At 28.9% G+C, this 15,871-nt stretch overlaps 2 protein-coding genes and 1 pseudogene across 2 annotated transcripts; 1 reads left to right on the forward strand and 2 right to left on the reverse strand.

Moving 5' to 3' along the window:
* Positions 1–36: 36 nt before the first annotated feature.
* Eif3j (eukaryotic translation initiation factor 3 subunit J) lies at positions 37–3,375 on the reverse strand. Its single transcript, XM_074238839.1, has 6 exons — positions 3,202–3,375; positions 3,018–3,100; positions 2,495–2,614; positions 2,233–2,371; positions 974–1,123; positions 37–319 (listed from the first exon to the last, which is right to left on the reverse strand). Exons 1-6 carry the CDS (start codon positions 3,215–3,217, stop codon positions 123–125), a joined length of 705 nt encoding a protein of 234 aa, XP_074094940.1. The 5' UTR covers positions 3,218–3,375; the 3' UTR covers positions 37–122.
* On the reverse strand, positions 3,256–9,350 carry LOC141524758 (uncharacterized; annotated as a pseudogene).
* A 514-nt stretch (positions 9,351–9,864) lies between these two features.
* On the forward strand, positions 9,865–15,791 carry LOC141524732 (serine protease ndl-like). Its single transcript, XM_074238752.1, has 13 exons — positions 9,865–10,097; positions 10,643–12,305; positions 12,370–12,539; positions 12,617–12,736; positions 12,852–13,023; positions 13,092–13,433; positions 13,505–13,690; positions 13,772–13,919; positions 14,166–14,331; positions 14,430–14,639; positions 14,735–14,975; positions 15,055–15,174; positions 15,292–15,791. Exons 1-13 carry the CDS (start codon positions 10,007–10,009, stop codon positions 15,596–15,598), a joined length of 3,936 nt encoding a protein of 1,311 aa, XP_074094853.1. The 5' UTR covers positions 9,865–10,006; the 3' UTR covers positions 15,599–15,791.
* The last annotated feature ends 80 nt before the right edge of the window (positions 15,792–15,871 follow it).

Raw genomic sequence — 15,871 nt, forward strand, 5'->3', positions numbered from 1 at the left:
CACATTAATTTATCCGACAAAATTGTCAATGAATAATTATTAATAATTGTTATTAAATTTATTATTCCAACATCTGTATATATAGAATAATCAAATATAATTGTGAAAATTAATAACGGCCGCTACATAAAATCGTCGTAATTATCGTCGTAAGTATAACTGTCGTACTCATTGAGATGGGAATTATCTCCTTCCAATTTTAATTTAGCTTTTCCTTTACCTTTAGTCTTCTTTCCTTTATCACCTTTTTCAAGTTTTTGTTTTTCAATTGCTAAATTGTTGATCGCTGTACCAAGTTTCTTTAAACTAACTGATGGTACTGAAAATTAAAAATTAAATTTTTTTTAGCAAAATTAATAACACCTTCAACTGATTAATATTAATTAAAATAAATTTAAGTTTTTTTGCCGAGCGGTCAAGTGACTAGTAAATCTAATTCAAGTCAAGCCTTGTTAAAAAAAAAAAAAATTAAAAATGATCTCAGATAGTTTTAAAAAGAATTTGAAGGATTAGAAAATATTCAAAATGATTAAAAATCAAATCATTTTAAATTTTTTCTAATTCTTTTTTTTTTAATGAGGAAACGGATGTTCATAGGCTTGAATTAGATTTATTAGTCACTTGACCGCTAGGCAAAAAAACTTTAATTTATATGGGTGATTTTCTGTAAGGATGTTTTTTCTAGTTCCAGTCATTTTTTTATTAGAAAAATTGTTATTTTGTAACTAAAAAAAATTTATTACAAAAATAAAAAAACATTTCTAATTTAAAATTATTCGTCCATAATGTTTATAAACTTAATTAGTTAATTAACAATCTTCTTCAATAAAAATTACCGAAAATTAATTTGTAATATAATCAAAAATAATTTGGTCGGACAATTTTGTATAGATTTAAGACACCTTACAAAGGATCACCCCTATAAAATCGGTAGAAAAAATAATTGATAATTAATGAAAATATTTATACTTACAATTAACAGCTATGCGACTTATTAAGTCCTCAGCAAATGTAGGATATTCAGCATGTGACTTGTACAGATTAACTTGATGTAGCAGTGATTCACCATACTGTTCAAATTCTTCTTTAGTGTCTGGTATCAGTACATCATTAGGTGAGACGCCTTTAAAAATATTATTAAATTTATGAGTTACTTTGCTGTTATTAATTACTTTAAATAACTTTTTTTTTTTTTTTTTTTTTTTTTTTTTTTTTTTTTTTTTTTTATATGATGAAGATCATCTGTTACATTGACCAGGAACAATACAGGATAGATTGATAATGAAACGCAATGGCAATTAGGTAAATACGTCTAGAAAAAAAATTCATTTACACTGTATTTCTGTTTTGCATGAAATTGCGATTTTTATTACAATACAATAACATTATATGTTATGTTAGTTAAATTTTATCAATTTTCTTCTTTTTTAAATGTTTAATTGACAATCAAGACTTATTTATCATTATTAATATTATTACTATTATCATCATTATTATTATTAATGATCAATTTAATTGTTTTGATAATTATCTTATTTCCTGAGCATTATCATCTATCTCTAGTACGGTTCCTGACAATTTAAACCATTATTTGTTTCAATATCTCATTAGATTATTATTAATTTAGTAATAGAAATAAATCAATTTTTTCCATGACAAACTCACTGATAACAATCGATTTTTTCTGTATTCAAAAATTTTCAATATTAAATAATTTATCGTTTATGTTCTTGAGCTTCATTACTATCAATTCAGTCTATTTGCACAGAAAAATCGATTTGACTTTGTTCATGCGTAATACTGCAATAATTTTTAAACAATTTGTTGACTTATCAACAAATTTTAGCGCATTTTATGCTATTATTTATATTACAAAGAAAATATCAATTTATGCGCGAATTTTTTTTTTTTTTTTTATAGCTATTATATTTTAATATTTTCTTCATTTAATGACTTTGTAATGCCTCTTTAGTTATTTAATGACTCTTAATATATAAATATAAATTCAATACAAATATTTTCATGTACGAAAGAGTATTAATATTGTGAAAAGTATAAAAATTAATATTTGCGCGGACCCGATTTTATACCATTTTAAATTTAACATCACAAAATATTCAATTTGATTGTTTTGTTTGATAAAACTCAATAGATAATGGCATAATGACTTGGGTTATTTTTTAGAAGTTTTAGGAGGTTTACGGGGACTAAAGTCTACAAGGTTTGACAAACCAAAAGTTTCCATCGCCAGTCGTAGATCAGCTTCCTCAGCCATTTTTTGTCGCCTTAATTGCTCAGCTCTCCTTTCCTCAGGTGTCATTGCTTCTTCCTTCTCTTTAGCTTTCTTTTCAGCTTCTTCACGAGCTTTTCTCTAATAATTCATTGGATTATTTATAAATATTATAATGAAAAAAAAAAAAAAAAAATAATCAAAAAAACTAAATATTCCGTTAACAAAAACTATTTGTTTATAATAAATAATTTATTAATTTACCTCTCGCTCTTCGATTTTTTCGGCTACTTTTTTCTTCGGTTTAGCTTTAGGTTTTGGTGCTTCTGCTGGTTTTTCTACATCTTTTTTTTCTTCTTCTTCATCAGCATCTTCCCAACTATCCTGTTCCGTTAAAATTTTTCAAATATTAATAATTAAATATAATTTAAATATTTACAATCAAGGTGATTTTTAATTACATTCAATTCAGCTGTTACTTGACAATTTTTTAATTTTATTTAACAAAAAAATTTGTCCCAAAAAATTATTTTTTAAAAAATTGCATTTTTTATTTTTTTTTTTTAATTTCTAAATGTCAATTTTTTTTTCTTATTTTTTTTTGCCATAATTTATTTTTTTTTATTTTTTAAAATTATCAAATATGTGCTACATTAATTTTCATTGACTTTTAACAATTCACAATAAATAAAACAGCATGATTTTTGATAACATATTGAAGAAAAGGTTAAGCACAGAGATTGGCATAAAAATGTAAAGTTTCAAGTATAACAATCAAATAATTTACCTTAAGTTCTTCCTCTTCATCTTCGCCTTCCCATTTGTTTGAGCGTAAGGCCATTTCTAATTTTGCGTCAATGTTATCCGCATCTACAAAATATTAATAATTTTATTATACCTTATGTTACGGAGCAATTAAATTTTTTTTTAGTCCATGTGAAATACAGATGAATCATCGTTCGAGTACTAACCCCATGTATCCTCCATTGTAATTTTTTTTTTCAAGTAAATCTTAACGAGACTGATTTATATAATTTAAAAAAAAAAAAAAAAAAAAAAAAAAAAAACACAATTTTTACTTAAAACTGCTTTAAAATATCCTTGAAATAATCCAGATTGGTACTTTTTCGACGCGACTAATAGAAAGCCTCGTGTTCAGTTCAGCCCACAAAAACTAGACGGAAACAGCCTTCCGCGGGTCGTTTGTAGTTTTATTTTTACTCACCGCAGCGCTGTGTTGAATTCTCGCGCTTGTGATGTCACTTGGCTATAGTTACGGAATCGATAATTCGCGCCAATTTTCAAAATCAAAATATCATTAGAAATGGAAGAATTTCAGTATTATAGAATTGAAAAAAAATTTTTTGTTTTTTTAAATCAATTACAACACTAAAAGTGCTTTTAAAAATTTTCTCTGATAATTTTAAATACAAATATTTAAAAAAAAATACCGCGAAATTTTAGTCAAATTTTTAATTTTTTTGTAAAAACCTTTGCCAAAAATCCAATTTTCAATTTTTTTTTCCTTCGTTTAAGACCTAGTTTGAAGTCTTAACTAAAGCACATATTTTTTTTTTCATTTCAAATAAATCCACACAAATCTATTTTATAAGTAATGATCATTTTAATATTTCTCATTAAAAAAAATCTCAGGTTTGTGATGGAGTCGTAACTTCTAACTAAAGATGTCGCTCTCAAGTTGATGATGTGGCGGAATTGGCACCTCTGTCATGCCTCTACCAGACTCGGCAGGCAACAACGCTACCAAAGCGCCAATTACAGTTGGGAATAACAAACACACTCACACACACACCCAAACACACAAATACAAACAAAAACAGTCACACAAATACATACTGAGACACGCCACAGCTATAGCGGACAAGCAACGCTAAATTTATTATGATTATTACAAGTTTTACCGCCAAGTGCATTACTCTCTCTTACCTGTACTTATTAAATCGTTGTTAATAAAGTTAATCATTGATTGTTTAATTAAGCTAGTTATCATTTCTATAATTAAAGTAGATTTAGCCCCTTTTTAATCTACAATGACTTTCCAAAAAATACATTTTGTTACGCACGTTTTAACGTTGATAGAAGCTGTATACTAGGCCATTCCATTGTGATTTGTGAAAGTGAACTAGCGATACAAGGGCATAGTACTTAAGTATTCCTTCCCAAGTGCGTCTAATTTATTTGAAAAATAAATAATAGTTGACAGTTGATAGTTCTGTGAACAATTTTTTAAAAAGAATTATAATTGGATATTTTAGTTTACACCAGACCGTGAAAATTAATTTTTGAAAATATGGCAAGTGATAGACCTAGCAGTCCTTCGTTAATTACTCGACTCCGAAGGAATAAAAATAAAAATGTGATCACACTGGATAATGGTTTAACGTTAAATCAAGTGATTCGACTGGGGAATCCTGAAAACGTTAAATTGCTTATGAAAAGAGGTGTTGATATTAATAAGCCAGGACAACACTCGTGGACACCACTTCACATGGCTGCGTGGGGAGGACAGTACCGCATCCTTCGACTTTTGATCAAAAATGGTGCCACGGTAGATTCAACTTTAACGCATGCCTCCACGAAACCCGGATGGACACCGCTTCATTTGGCTGTTCGGAAGAATCGAATCAGGTGTGCAAAGCTTCTCCTTACAAACGGAGCAAGTGTTGACTCAATCGAAAATAGTGTTAGTCATCCGCTCCAAATTGCCGTGTTAAACGGCAGCGTAAAGATGGCGGCTCTGCTTTTGGACCATGGTGCAGACATAAATCTTCGGTTTCATCAAAAATATGAATTTTTGAAGTTACTTAAGCCTAATATACCATGTGCTAATTTTTTGGCGGGTCGTAAGTTACCACTGTTACATTTTTCGATTCTCCTGAAATTAGACAAAATGACGGAGTTATTGTTAAATCGTGGTGCTGACATCGATTCAAAAAGTGTCATGGGAGATTCGACTTTAATGCACGCAGTTCGAGTTAATGATTTAAAATTAGTTGAACTGTTATTAGCGAAAGGTGCTAATCCTAATGATCGTGATATTAATGGAATACCTGTATTATTTTGTATAGTATTTAATCTAAATACATTAATTTCAAGGTACAGCAAAGAAGAATATAGTCAAGAGAATACAAAATTGATGATAGTGCGTTCTTTAGTGAAAGCCGAAGCTGATGTTAATGTTTTGACTTCGGAAAAATTGATTGGTAAAGATCGCTCACTTGTTTTTTATGCTGCCGAGCGTGGATATTTTTCAATAGTCAACTATTTGTTGTATGAAAGTGATTTTTCTTATCATCAAATCACCCTAGATGATGTTTCGAATATCAAATTTCATAATAGTTCAATTACACCAGATATTAGGAACGATCGTCAATATCGTCAAATTCTCAATATTGCCATGCGTAACTCAATTTATCGAATAGTGGAATACATAATCAGTAGGCACATATTCGGATTATCGGTTTGCCCAAGATTGTTACATGGATTATTACACACTGTACCAGTTAATTCTTATATTAGTAGATATGGACAATCGATATTAGTTAAAATTTTATTAAATAAATACCAAGAACTGATTAATCATATGAAAAAAAAAAAGATTGGGGATACCAATATCACTTATTGGCATCTATCAAAGTGTCAAAAAGACGAGTTGATTAAATTGACAGCTCATAAAGAAATAATGAACTTATATGTACCGTATTGTAATTCTAATTACTATGCGTATAGTTACATGTTAAAAAAACGTATAAATTTTTTTTATATAAGAAGAATATGGGTCGCAAAATTAACGGAAGTGTTATTTAATTTTTACAAAAATGATTTACCGTATGATTGTTGTGAAAGAATAGCTAAGCACTTTAACTATAAACAATTAAAAGCGATTTTTAATTTTGATGACTAAAATTTATTGTAAATATTTTTTTAATTTGATTTTATTTTATAGATATAGATTAAATTTTGTAAAACTGGAATGCATAGGTAAAAAATATCTAGAAATTGTAAATTTTTTAACGGTAAAGGGAATAATTATGTGCAATATCTTATTTATTATTTTTATTTTAATACTAATGCATCCATAAACTTAGTTCCTAAGGGAAAATTGTTTTTGGTTCAAGGTTTTTTTTTTTAAATCAGGTTCATTTTTTTATCAGTATATGACTGTCTAAAATTCCTTAGAGTTTAAAACCTAAGTAAGTAATGTGATAAAGATAACATTTTGAGATTAAGCAGCGTATGTATATAAGAAAATAAGTTTGTAATCAATGATCTTGACAGAAAAACTCTACTTTCACGCTACCAAGTAGGTATACACATTTCAAACTTTATTCTCCACTGCTGATCATCAAAATGGAATCTATAATTTTGTATAAAGTTTTAATTTTATAGTATAATTAAATCCAAAATATTTTTTAAGATGTAAAAATATATATAAAAATTTTAATAAACTGTATAAATTGTAATTCTACGTTTTTATTATTTTATTGGTTCGATTCTTTCAATCAACAGGGTGATAATTTTTTTATGTATTTTAATTTCTTTTTAGGTTTACTATCAGTATCATCAAAAAATTCAGTTTATTCTTATAATAGGCATTTTACCTTATTTAAATTCGGTACATTTATCACAAATAACAATAAATTAATATATTTCATGATATTCATTTGCTGCTTAAATTAGTTTTTGGCCATTTCCAGTCATGTTATGAATCAAATAAAGTGATATAACATTATCGCAAAATTATGAAAACAATACGCACATTTAATTATTGATCTATGTAAATAGAATAAATCTTAATCTCTCACAGCGAGTAAAAAAGATATATAACCACCCGATGTTTTCAACAATTGAAAATTCAACACATTTTTTCCATAGAACTTTCGGTAAATATTTACAAGTGGGGTCTATAAATAGAATTATTATTTCTATCTGAAAATTAAAAATCATTTATTGATAAAAATAAATTCTTACTTGAACGAAAGTATTCATAGTTAAAGGAACTAGATTTCCAGCCGTAACTTGAAGAGGATTTTGGGAGCGAAAAGTCATAAGAATAATTTGTTTTGCTTCAAGAGAATCACATGATATCCAGTTGCAATTGCAACTAGCGGTATAAACTGCTTGGCTCTATAAATAATTTCAATAAATATTAAATGTTCTTTCATTCATATAATATCAATTAAAACCTATTAATCTAAAGAATTAAATTAAAAAAAAAAAAAAAAAACGAAAATTCACCTGTGTAACAAGGTTTTCTATAACCCATGAATAAACGAATGTTAAAAACAAACAATAACTTAAAAACTGAATATAAAAAATCATTTGTGTTATCAGCTAGTCAATTGAACTATCTGTAAATACCTACAAAAACAAAATGACATTATCAATACTTACTTTTCTTAATTAAAACAAAAAAAGAAGATCTATATACAACTTTACAAACTTACATTGATTAATTGAAATCCTTGGATACAAAAGGTAATATAGCAATAGAAACAGAACCAAACAATGCGAGTAGCATCAAGCTAAACACTTTTTCAATGTCTTGGGTAAATCTAGTCAAATTTTAATTTTATTATTTTAATTGAATAAATTGTTTATAATTATTCTCTAAAAAAATAATAAACAAAAATCACTATTGCAATGAAAGAAAATATTAGTAAATGAATACCGAATCAGTCGCACGTGGTTCTTGATATGTTCTCCCAGAAGTTTTGAAAAATATTGGGGTCTATTAGCAACTGCTTGAACTCTACTAGCATTTCCAATTGACCACATAGATGAAGAATAATCATGCCAAATAATGCATCTGAGCTTGTATAAGCAACTGCGGAAAGTCCACATCCAACAATTTGACTAATTCTCGTTAATTGATAACTGTATATTGTCGAAGTGTCGTAAAGATAGATTGTTTGAAGAGAAAACAAGTTTTCGGGATCATCTGTTAAATTAGTAACTGTACGTAAGACGATTCCAAATGTTAGTGGGCCTTGGTACAATATGAGACTAAAAATGCGCCGCATAGTCCACAAATAGTCATTATCCTAGAAATCGTTGCGTATTTAAACATTATTTCCTTTTCTGACTTTTCTGTAACTCCATACCAATCTTTTTCAATCTCGTTGAAAAGTTCAACTAAAATTAAAAAAAATTTATGTTAGCTTTAATTATTTTCATAATTTAAAAATAAATATTATTTAGTTTTCTTTTTGTTAAAAACCTTTTTTGTTCCACCATAAGATAAATATTTTTAATTCACTTGTTGTGATGGATAAATTAACAATGAGATTGTCAACGATTAATGTTAAGTCACCTCATACTTTTATCAGAGCCAATGTTTGAGGAAAAGTTACAAAACTAAATATTCCAATTACAAAAATTAATGTCTGGAAATTAGATGTGATTGTTTGCCAGTGGGATTGATTTTCGTGATACCATACACCGAGAATTTTCAAAACTGCGCGGTTCAGTCCTACTGCCCATTTTACCTCTCTGTCAGCAGTAGTATTAACATTATTAAATGAAGTAATGTTCATTGAGCTTGCAGAAAGTTTCATTGCGATCGTCGTATTGCAACTGAACAGTTAACTACTTAACAAGAGTACGCTGCACTTTTTTTTATCCTAGCTTCGGGAAGTTTTTCTCCCGTTCTTGAATAATTAATTTGAACAGACTTAACTTATTATTAACGATGGTAATGTTTAATTTTTTGTAAATTAGTTCGTAGAACTTAACAGAATTTTTTTACGGTAGGTCTGTAAAAAAATTACATTGTCTCGCGACTTGAGTAACAAAGTATTCTCTTATTAGTTGCTATCAAGTTACAGAGCGGGGTTTTTTTATGATTATGAATATTTTATTATGTAAGACTGCTCTAAATGTCTGCAAAATTTTTTAAAAAAGAAATAATGTTATAATTTAATATTCTATACCCTAAAAAAAATTGCAGGGAAAATTATAATCGCAACATTCGTAATCCAAGAGTAAACTTTCAGTAAGGCCACTTTTATAATTTTACATTTTGAAATTTACGATTTTACATTGCAAAAATTTAAATTTTACTCTTTTTATAATAAATTTGAAATTTACAAACATTATAAATTTTTTTATAATTTTATAGAAACAAAATTACCATGAAAAAAAATTTAATAAAAAAATTCCATGTGTGAAAATTTAAAAAATTATTAGTAAAAATTCTTAAAAGTGTCACGAATGAAAAATTGTGACGTTAATTATATTTAACTTAAATCAATAAATTAAATTTAATTCTTTTATCGCGTGAGGCTACTTATGATCAGGCGTGAAGATCCTAAATTCCTGAACTAAGAAATTCAAAACTATTGATCCCGCGCTTTCATAATAATTCGAATTTATTTAATTAACTTAATTTAATTCTCATTTTTGTCATAATAGAAAAAATTAAAATAATTTATAAAAGTCGACGAGCCGAAATGATTCTTGAACAATATATATATGAAATTCGAGTATTTTTGCGTTTTTATACTTTATTAAAATATGTACGCGTCGGCATATATCTTCGACTCGAAGATATCAGTATAAAATATCAAAAGGTAAAATAATTTTTACCCGAGTTGTCCATAATTTGCTGACACTCTGTTTTTAACTTATGCCTGGACAGAAAAATTCGCTAATATTTCTATCATTATTACTCGAGTTTCAATCGTGATAACAACTAATAAGAAATAAATTTTTTTTTTGTGAAATTTAACAAAGTAAGTTATTAAAAAAAAAAAAATGTCGAAAACATGTTCATCTTTAAGTATCTTTTTAGTGTTGTTATTATTTTTAATACTGTCTGGTTACTCGCTATGTGACTCCGAAAAAGGTAAAAATATAATTAATTAAATGATAATTTTTTAAAAATGGGTGTTTTAGTTATAATCGATCAAATTGGTTTGAAAAACACATTATATAATTCATCCAAATAAGTGTAGTGATTTTTGATATTTTTTTTTATTTAAAAATTTTCACAAAATCTTTTTTTAATTCTAAAAATTCAACTGAAAAAAATTTTTTTGAAGTTATTTCATTTTTAATAAACTTAAAAAAAAAAAATAAGTGAATACGTTTAAAAATTTAATAATAATTTTTTGACCAGAAATTTATAAAGCTATTGCAGTTTTAATTTTTCTTTTAAACAAATAAGAATTAAAAAAAAAATACTCTGCTAAAAAATAGATAATTAAAAAATCTATTACGTAGCAGAGCGTTTTTTTTTTTTTTTTTTTTTTTTTTTTTTTTTTCCAAAATTCTTCTTTGTCTAGGAAAGAAATATAAAGCTGCAATCGTAAGGACCGGCTGTTATTTCCAATTAATTACAGAGAAAAATAAATTTTCAAAATTCCTTGAATTTATTTAAAAATTTTCTAGATACAAGAAGAAATCGGCGTGTTTTGGACGAACGTCAGCAACTTCGCGATATTCTGCAAGAGCTACAGAAAGAAACTCGGCTCTATTCCTATTCAATTGATCGATTCAACCGGAACGCAAACAGAGATTCAACAGAGCTAAAACAAAATTTTGTTGAAGAAAGAAGAAATGCAAAATGTCAAATTATCCGAGAAAATTCTTTGACTGATTGCTCCCAATTTCGTGAAGAATGTTTTTACATGATAAATTTTATCAGCTCTAATCTGCAAGCAGCCGAAATCGCATTAGCTAACATCAAGAATGTGATCTGGAGATTCCAGCCTCTTGATCCAAGAACAGGAGGCTTGGTGAAGTGTCTCCAGAGTTCTCAGTATGAACAAGATACCCCGATCCCATTCCCAACGAGTTTGTATCCCGCTGACTTGACCGCTCCCGAAAATGTTATTTCTTATAATTATAGCTACTATATGCCAGCTTATTACAATGACCCAAGCCTTAAAAATAATCCTGCTATTAATAAAAATAATTACCAAAACACTTATACCGTTCCTGAAGCTTATGGTCGTCCTAATCCTTTAAAAAATATGTATTTTAATAATCAACCGAATTTTTACGTCCCGAATCTTAAAAACAATCCGAATTTTTATCATGTTCCTTATTATTATAATAATTCCAATTACCAATTTCAAAATCTTCATCCTCAAAATAATCATAGGATTTTTAGACCTAATAAAAATTCAAATCTTAACTTCGGTTCAGGTTTGAGAGTGGTAGATAGAATTTTGACTCGTGACATCAAAAACAAGAATAGTATAAAGCAGAATTACAATGATGAAGCGATAATTACTAAGGATCCGAATTTAAAGACATTAAAGTTTTCTTCTTTGAAAGGAGAGACCAACCAAGGGATGCAGTCACAAGAATCGACTGGCTTGTCATCAAAGCCGACGAAGGACAGCAATTCTGTGTCACCTTTCATGTGTTATTGGCCTTCTATATGTTTTTTCAATGGAATCTCAGGTCAACAAGTCCAGGCTCCGGAATCAGCAGCTATCAATTCCCTCCCGTCGGTTTCTCGTAATTTATCTTGGACTCCAGCCAATTTGGGCCCAAATTTTGGAGATTACAACCCGTTTCTTTCGTCAGAAATCCCTCGGCCTTGTCCACAGTTTTTTGGATCTAGTGGACCTGGAGAAAATATTGAAGGTCACAGTACAGTTAATCAACCAGTCATTTGTTCTTATATGCCACCCTATGATTTTCAAGGAAAATCTAGATTTCGCGATTCTGGTAAACAGGAAAACAAGGAAACTCATTCTGCAGATGAAGATGTCGAGGAAGTAGCGGTTAAAAATTTTAACAGCCCAAAAGCAGCTGAAAAGCCAGTTAATGAAAATTTTTATGGGACCGAGACTTCGATTTATCCAGATGAAATCAGCTTAATTCACCAGAATGAGACGGACCTCAATACAACTTTAAGAAATGAAGAAAATGTCACGGATGACACAGTAAATGAGATGTCAGAAAGCAGTAACAGCAGATATAATTATGACAGTGATATCCCAGAGATTGACGCTAGAGCACATAAAGATGACACACTAACTAAAGCTTTTAATGACACGTGGAAACTGATAGAAACCACCAATGATTTTATTTGCTCAAAGTAAGTTTCTAAGTTAGGAAACACTCAAAAAATAGGGATATTTATTTTGCGTTCTGTTTTTCAGTATAACTCAAGTTATCTCGAGGTCTCTTAGGTGCGACAAAAAAATCGACTGTGAAGACGGAACAGATGAACTTAATTGTAGGTGTATTGATATTTTGACCATCAAACATCCTCTATCGATTTGTGACGGGCGTATCGACTGTGCGGATAAAAGCGACGAAATCTATTGCAGTAAGAAAGAAATTTAATTTTTTTTCTTGTTAAATTTTTGAGATAATTAAAGAAAAGTTTTTTTATATTATTTTTAGATGATAGGAGTAATGACCAAGACACTTATCTCTGTCCTCGAAGTGCTGCTTTCATTCCTGCGGGGAAGAAGTGCAATGGAAAGCCGGACTGTCCATTACATGACGATGAAAAGGACTGCTGTAAGTCAGATCATATCTGAAAGTTATAAATTAAATTAAAATTTATTTAAGCGGTTACACAGGTTTTTCCAAATTAATAATGAAAATTAATTGTGATTAATATTTAATGTTTCAGATGCATTAACAAATGGTAACCGCATCGAATTAGATTTAGAAGGTTCAACAATATTAAAGAAAAATGGAATTGTATCAATCAACAGAAACAATATTTGGAGGATTCTGTGTTTTGACAATGCAACAGACTTAGAAAAGACAGCCGATAATTATTGTAGCGCGGTTGGCTTCTAGTAAGTTAAATATAGTCACTAAAATTATTTAAAAAAATTATGAATGATTTTTTTTTTACTATTACTAGCAAACACAAATCAGCAAGTTTCCACTACGTTGACGAAAAAATATTGGAAGTCCATCCAAACTCAGAAATCAGTTCAATAACTTTCAACCGCAGAGAAGTTCTTAAAAATATTTCACGAAAAAATTCTGGCGCTGTGATGTGCCACGCTCTTTACGTAGACTGTTCAATGAATTTTAACAAACCCGTGTATGATTATTCATACAAAAGCAACTTGACTAATAATGAAACATATTTATTACCGTGGGAACCGGCTATTTTCGTGGACGGTAAATATCATTGTCCAGTATTGTTATTAAACACCGAATGGGCTATGACTTCTACGCACTGTACAAATGATATCAAGTAAGTAAAACATTCTTGAACGCATCAATTTGAACTCTAGAAAATTGGTACTAAAATTTTCTCTGATATAGCCTCGACAAAAATATCACCGCTATTATAGCAGGGTTGTCGATACCTCATCAATATGTAGACGGACCTCATCAGCAAACCAGGATGGTGAATCACATCGAGAATCTTGACCAATTTCACACCAGTTTATTGCACTTTGATAAGTTACCTGTAACTCGTTATATCAAACCAATATTTATTAATAATAGGTAAAAATTTTAGTTTTTATTTGATGAAATTTGAATTTTTAATATTAAAAGATAAATTATTATTTATGATTTTTTTTACAGACCATTAGCTGCTACTGGAGGAGAGTACTGCCAAGCTACGGGAGTCAATAAGATGTTGGAGAAACAGTCTGTAGGATTTGATGCAGTTGTTGAAGATTGTCCATTATGCAAAAGATGTTTCAGAGACTTATTGAAAAATTGGTGCCCTGTAAGAATATATTTTGAAAATTAAAAAAAAATAATTTCATCATTACGAAAAATTGAATTTTTACAAGTACTTTTTTGCTTTCAAAAGTTGTTCAAAACATCAACTTTTTTTAAAAAAATTTTCTATTTATTTTTCAAAGAAAAAAATATCTCAATAAAATCAAATAGAAATTTTATTTAAAAAAAATGAAAATAAAAATTATAAACACTTTAAAATAATTACCAAATATTTTTATTTTCAAATTAGAAAAATGGAACCATGGAAAAATGGAGTGGATTCATATCATGTCACAATTCGCGTGGATGGTATCCAGCAGCTGTTTTCCATGAAAGAGACATTCTTTGTGAATTCGAGAACCCGCAGGCACTCATCGGGATTGAAGAAATGCTTCCTTATTTAACAAAAATCATGGGTAAGACAGCAATCAGTAAATGATGCCTTATTGACATTAAATAACAGTAAAGCTTCAGTAACTTTAGTATAATTTTATAAAAAAAAAATCTGTTTTAGATGAAAATGACTTCAAACTTCCAAATGCGCAGTGCGATGCTGATGGTATGAAATGTTCTGAAGGTAAATGCCTTCCATTTGAAAGAATTTGTGATGGTATCCAAGATTGTCGAGACGGATCCGATGAAAATGAAGACAGCTGCCTCAGGAAAAAAGACGACTGCAATGATTTAATGGATGATGAACCTAATAATCCTTTGTGTGGCATAAGTAATCATAAGCGCTTAATTTTTTATGATTTTTTAAATCACATTCAATTTTGTTATAAATAATATAATTTTAATTAATGATTCATTATTTTCTAGGATGCTCTAGCCGCCAGTTAAGATGCGAAAACGGTGACTGCATATCAAAAGATTTATTTTGTGATGGCTACGCCGATTGCGGAGACGGCAGTGATGAACCATTGGGCTGCAGTTGCAGAGACTATCTTCGTCTGACATCACCACATCGTCTATGCAATAAGGTTCGAGATTGTTTCGACAAATCTGATGAAGCTCAAGAGTATTGTGGCTGTTCAAATGACCATTACGAATGTTCTGATAGGTTTGTAATTAACAAAAAACTGAATTTAATCAATGAGAAAAACTTAAATAAAAAAGTATCATTTCTCGATGATTTTCAGTACTATGACCAATGGCGAGAAGCAGTGTATCCCTTATGACTTTGTGTGTGACGGACATAAAGATTGTCTTCACGGAGAAGACGAATCTTTGTGCAGAATGATACAAAGGGCTGATGACTCGTAAGTATTTTCGAATTTTCTTGTTAATTTGTCAAGTATTGATATTTACAAAATTTCAAATAGAATATTTTTATACTCATCATTTTAATTAATTAATTTTTTATTGTAAATTGACAGACTTGCCGCAGGAAGGGTGTTAAAACGCCAACTTGGAGTCTGGTTTGACGAATGCTTCCCTCATCCAATCAATTCTGACCAACAAGCTGCAATAATATGCACAACGATGGGATACTCTAGTGGTGTGCTTCTGGACGAAAAATCTCGCAGTGCATATCCACCCCCGCAGACTATACAAGAAGCTCCATATTATACTATAAACTTAAATGGCTTGGCTTTGATCATTCTCAAAGATGATGTACCATCCGCAACTTTAGTAACTCAACTTAATGAGTGCAATCGTGCTTTTGTTAAATGCTTTTATTAATTATCACTCTTTCACATTAATTTTTTTTATATATTTTTCGTCAAAATAATTTATTGTTAAGTGTCTACTAATTTTAGTGTCAGATTTATAAATTTATATAATACTGAAGTTAGTGGTCAGCTGTTAATTTAAAAAATTTTTTTAACAAATTAATTACAATAAAAAAATGCTTCTAAAAATTTTCACTTGTAATTTTTATTAATTTTCACATGTGAAACTTTTTAATTAATTTTATTTTTCAATAATTTAATTGCTATAAAATTCTAAAAAAAT

The sequence above is a fragment of the Cotesia typhae genome, unplaced genomic scaffold, assembly GCF_013202065.1.
Source record: "Cotesia typhae breed Kobodo isofemale line unplaced genomic scaffold, CoteBio_Ctyphae contig_11, whole genome shotgun sequence".
NCBI classification, from domain to species: domain Eukaryota; kingdom Metazoa; phylum Arthropoda; class Insecta; order Hymenoptera; family Braconidae; genus Cotesia; species Cotesia typhae.